The 3,432-nt window shown below is 33.3% G+C and overlaps 1 protein-coding gene across 1 annotated transcript; it reads left to right on the plus strand.

Annotated features, from left to right (window-relative positions):
* Window positions 1-314: 314 nt before the first annotated feature.
* On the plus strand, window positions 315-2,937 carry LOC126674463 (putative pectinesterase 63). The gene is made up of 4 exons (XM_050368909.2): window positions 315-890; window positions 1,531-1,737; window positions 1,831-2,072; window positions 2,685-2,937. The coding sequence occupies exons 1-4, from the start codon at window positions 336-338 to the stop codon at window positions 2,842-2,844; spliced, it is 1,164 nt and encodes a 387-aa protein (XP_050224866.1). The 5' UTR covers window positions 315-335; the 3' UTR covers window positions 2,845-2,937.
* The last annotated feature ends 495 nt before the right edge of the window (window positions 2,938-3,432 follow it).

Consider the following 3,432-nt stretch of genomic DNA (forward strand, 5'->3'; position numbering starts at 1 on the left):
TACGTTATTTTGACATCCATACCTACTTATTTTAAAGAATATTAAGAGTGTTTGTTCCTAATTGTAAAAAGATCAATAGTTTGTATTTTATAAAATATATATTATCCTGTTACAATTACAAAACAAATAAAATTCATGTTTTTTTTTTTTTTGTAATTACCCCTTAATTTACACATCCGTTCTGCTTCTTGACAATTAATCTTAACAACAGAAGAATAGATCAGTTAAGAATCTAAAAGACACATTTCACAAATTACAAACAAAATAATGCGATTTCTTTTCTAAATCCAATTAATTTTATGCCTTTTTTAAAACCAAGTTTCATATAAATTCCAATGAAACTAACCAGCTTCCCTTCATTAAAAGCAAACACTAAAATGGCAAGAGCTACAACAACTCTTTTTGCTATATTTCAGTTAGCTATCATTTCAATCCTATCACTAAATAATAACATTTCCGTCTCCGTTCCTGACTATTCACAACCAATAATACCATATTCCAAAGCCGCCTTAAACAACTGGTTTATCGCCAACGTTAAACCGTTTTCGGACCGGAAAGGTACCTTAAACGCCACGCTTCAAGCTGCCGAGAATCGTCCGAAGATCATTAAGGTGAGAAAAGATGGTACTGGGAATTTTAAGACGATCACGGATGCGGTTAAGAGTGTTCCGGTTAATAATAAACAACGAGTGATCGTGGATATTGGTGCCGGTGTTTATACTGAAAAAATCACCATTGAAAGAAATAAGCCTTTTATTACATTTTATGGATCTGCTAAAGCCATGCCAACGTTGTCGTATCATGGTACTGCTGCTCAATATGGAACTGTTTACAGTGCCACTCTCACTGTCGAGTCTGAGTATTTCGTTGCAGCTAATCTCATTATTCAGGTAAACTGCACGAAAACTTCCCCAATCATATGTTTAGGCATTTTGTTTTTGTTTCCGAAAAATTCTTATAAAGTTTTAAAACTTGACATTTACAAACATATTTGATTAGAAACTATTCGTTTCGAGGGTTAATGTGTTTTGTTAAACTTCAATTTTACCAACAACGATAGATCATTAAATAATTTTCGATGAACTTTTTTATTTTTTTTGATAATTGCGGAGGGGAGAGCGTTTGTGGGAGGAATCGAACCCACGACCTAGCAGTTTGCTGCCTAGCGCTTATACCATTTGAGTTAGAGCTCATTGGTCGATGAGCTTTTCTTAATTGAACAATAAATATATAATATTTTGCAATATATTATATTTAATTTAAAGAGATCAAGTTATGTACTTTATTCTAAAATATGTACTAACTTTTGATGGCCGTATAAGTAATTTTTAATTTAAATTTGCTTAGTGATATGTTTTTTTTTTTTTGATGAAATTGATGTTTGGCTATAAAAATGTAAGAATTTAAAAGTCGGTAATGGTTTCTAACCCATATTTTGGCTTTTTGAAGTTTCTGTTTCGGTGGTGTGTAGTATATTAGGTCCCAAATTATAATTTAGGCTAATTATGTTCATAATATTGTTTGTAATAGAACACTGCACCAAGGCCGGATGGTAAAAGAAAAGGTGCTCAAGCAGTTGCTCTAAGAACCGGCGGTGACAAGGCAGCTTTATACAATTGCAGAATTCTTGGATTTCAAGACACATTGTGTGATGACAAAGGCCGTCATTTCTTCAAAGATTGTTACATTGAAGGCACATTTGATTACATTTTCGGAAGCGGAAAATCCATCTATTTGGTAACTAATTAATTACATTTTTAATTGGATGATTAATATTATGAGCAAGTGATCAAAATACTAAGTACTAATTATTTGTGAAATGAAGCGCAGAACACGGAATTACACGTGGTGGAAGAGAAGGGGTTGAGGGTGATAGCAGCACAGGCGAGAAATGAAGAAACAGAGGACACTGGATTTGTATTTGCGCATTGCAGGGTGACTGGAAAAGGGCGAGGGGCATTTTTGGGAAGAGCGTGGATGAAAAGGCCTAGAGTGGTGTATGCTTATACTGAGATGGGAGCTGTCGTTAATCCTGCTGGATGGTTCAATAATTTCCACTCTGAACGTGAAGGGTACGTATGCCTTGCTTGGTATATATAAAATTGACATTATATATGTGTATAGAGGTGGCTAAGGGTAGACTAGAATCCAACCAGTCAAATTGTTCTGATACTAGTTGTGTAGAATTTTTATGGAATTGAAATTGATCAAGTCTCAAATAGTGTGATTGAAGTCCATCTTGCACAAAATTAATTGGCTTATGTTTAGTACTATTAATCTCCACTTATAAATCACCTGGCATCCTTTTATTTATTCGACGTGAGATTTTCTAATAAAAATTGATACGATACCAACTAAATCCGAAATTGGGCTAATAACAATATGAAACTGTTGGAATCGGTTTCATGCCGATTCTACATTTTAAGGAATTGGAACCATTTATCTTGGTTTCAAACCCTAAACTAACACCGATGGATTTGGATCCGGTCTAAAATTTTCCTAATGCCGGTTTAAAGTTTAAAAACTCTGGTTTTATTTATCTTAGAATAGTGAATAGCCAATTCTGAACCGGAGCCATTCTTGTTCCGCGAACTATAAATTTTAATTCTGTTAATGGATTTTTTCTTGCGTAATTAGTTGGATTATGAACTAGTTATTAACATTAGCCATTATTGGGATTACAGAACGGCGACGTTTGCGGAGTACAAGTGCACAGGAGCAGGGTCAAAAAGTGCTGAGCGTGTCAAATACCGGAAGCAATTGACGGACGCAGAAGCAAAACCTTACCTTTCTCTTAGCTTCATTGCTGCTTCTCAATGGTTGCTTCCTTCTCCTAGAGTATAATAAGAAGTTCATTTTCACAAACATTAAAAATAAACCTTACTTTATATTTACGGTACATAACTAATATTTCTAATTGCTACCACATTGATTTCATGAGTATATCATATTTGAATTGCAACTCAAATTATTATTGATAATCATAATTAAACATGTGAAATTGAATTACTCAGCAAAATTAGGTCACCATCAGTGTAATTTCGCTATCCCTTAAACACCTAACCTACCTCTAAACTCTTTTAAATTGTAAAACACTATTTACCTCTATAAGATAGCATTTGGTATTTCAAATTTAAACTCGAGAATCAAACGTATACATAACTCGTCGTATTTTCGCGTCTAACCCCGATATGTTTCTATTTATACTTATCGATACAATAATTTCCATTCTCTTATGTTTTTAGGTTTATATAATCTGAGCGTTGAGTCTTACCTTAGTATTGACTTTTAATTAATGAATGTGCGATTCTCAGAAGAAAGATAATTTCAATTTTCTTGATTCTTTCTGTTAATAAACTGGTTTGACAAAAAAATGCTAATTAGAGAATGGTATACAGTTAAGTGATTCTTTTTTATGATTTCTTGATCATA

This window comes from Mercurialis annua, linkage group LG3 (genome assembly GCF_937616625.2).
Source record: "Mercurialis annua linkage group LG3, ddMerAnnu1.2, whole genome shotgun sequence".
Lineage (NCBI taxonomy): Eukaryota > Viridiplantae > Streptophyta > Magnoliopsida > Malpighiales > Euphorbiaceae > Mercurialis > Mercurialis annua.